The sequence below is a fragment of the Erinaceus europaeus genome, chromosome 21 (assembly GCF_950295315.1).
Source record: "Erinaceus europaeus chromosome 21, mEriEur2.1, whole genome shotgun sequence".
NCBI classification, from domain to species: Eukaryota; Metazoa; Chordata; class Mammalia; order Eulipotyphla; family Erinaceidae; genus Erinaceus; species Erinaceus europaeus.
The window spans coordinates 27,000,413-27,002,127 of NC_080182.1; the positions used below are offsets into that span (position 1 = coordinate 27,000,413).

Sequence of the window (1,715 nt, forward strand, 5' to 3'; positions counted from 1 at the left end):
ATCTGGACTCTATTTAAGCTGTGGTGGTATTTTTTAATTTCTTTAAACTGTGGTTCTACCATTGAAACTTACAAATAGATGTCACCCAGCCACAGTCAAGAAGTGTGGGGAGGGATGAAAGATTAGTGATAGCAGCAGATGAGTTTGAAGGTCATCTTGAGTATAGAAGAGTGAAAAAGGATGGAGTGAGAGATTCATCAACAGTTTTGGATGGAGGTAATATTATATGATGAGATTAATACATATTTTTTCTTGTTTTTCCCACCAGTTATTTATCACATACTTCTGTCTCCTACAAAAATGAATGAAAGCAACAGATTTCCTGCTACAGTTGCCATACAAAATGCCTTGTTCTTCATAGTTGGTGTTGGTGTCTCAGTTAACACCATGCTTCTCTTTCACATCCTCATCTTCCTTATCCAGCACAGGCCCAGGACCACTGACCTAACCATCTTTCATTTGGCCTTCCTTCACATAGTAATGCTGATCACCGTGGGTTTCACAGTTGCAAATATTATGAGATCTTCCCATTCCTGGAATGACTTGAGTTGTAAAGCAGTTGTCTTCTTGAACAGGCTGATGAGAGGCCTGTCCATTTGTACCACCTGCCTGCTGAGCATTCTCCAGGCCATCACCCTCAGTCCCAGAAGCTCCTGTTTGGCCAAGTTTAGACATAACTCCTCACAGCACAGCCTGTATTGCCTTATTTTTCTTTGGGTCTTCAATACGTCTATTAGTGCTCGATTCTTACTCTCTGCTGTTGCCAACTTTAATGGGACCTCCACCCATCTTCTGTTTGTAACTGATTTGTGCTCTCTTTGGCCTCAAAACTATTCCCTGTTGTTTATATTTACCACACTAACAGCTTTACAAGATGTCATTTTTATTGGGCTCATGGCTCTCTCGAGTGGGTACATGGTGACCCTCTTGTGCAGGCACAGAAGACTGTCCCAACATCTCAAGAGCACTAACCTTTCTCAAAAGACATCTCCAGAAAAAAGGGCCACCCAGACCATTCTTCTCCTCATGAGTTTCTTTGTGGTCATGTACTTTACAGACTGCATCATCAACTCCTTGAGAACAGTGTGGACAAAGGACCCAGCTCTTCTTTATGTTCAGATTCTTCTGTCTAATGGTTATGCCACCATCAGTCCTTTGGTGCTAATCAGCACTGAGAAACAAGTAACCATGTTGAGAAAGAATGCTTCTCTTAGAGTGAGTAAATTCTGTGGCTTCTAAGTGAGTATTCATGCCATACATGACAGGTCTGCTAAATATATTATGTGGAGTATGTATTTTCTAGTATACATGTTTATTGAATACATGTGGAGATGTTATAAACGTGATTTAACCATACCCTTACTGGAGGTCTCACAATATTTTCCTGTACTTGCCTAGGAAAACAAAAGCACATCTATGAAATGGTTCTTGCCTCTCAGGCTTGGATTCACTAACACCACTTATAGACACTTTTTCCTAGTTGTTAAAGTGTTGAGTGTCATTTGTTGTATCCAAGCTGGTTTTATGTTTATGGGATTTGACCTCAAGTTAGGAAGGAGATACGTTTAGGATTTTAGAGGTGTCTAAGTTAACCTCAAGTTTTAATGCATTTTCTTGTTTGATGCTTCTGATAAAGGTTGTCATAGAAACACTAATTGTATTTTAGTTGATATATATGTATTTTTTGTCAGTATATCTTTTGGACAATTGTATGT

The 1,715-nt window shown here is 39.4% G+C and overlaps 1 protein-coding gene across 1 annotated transcript; it reads left to right on the forward strand.

The window, feature by feature from the left end:
* The first annotated feature begins 300 nt into the window (after positions 1–300).
* LOC103108222 (vomeronasal type-1 receptor 90-like) lies at positions 301–1,239 on the forward strand. Its single transcript, XM_007517119.1, has one exon. The coding sequence runs from the start codon at positions 301–303 to the stop codon at positions 1,237–1,239; it is 939 nt and encodes a 312-aa protein (XP_007517181.1).
* Positions 1,240–1,715: the final 476 nt, after the last annotated feature.

Coding starts and splice junctions, on each gene's coding strand:
- LOC103108222 (XM_007517119.1), top strand. CDS start 301: ATGAATGAAAGCAACAGATTTCCTGCTACAGTTGCCATACAAAATGCC.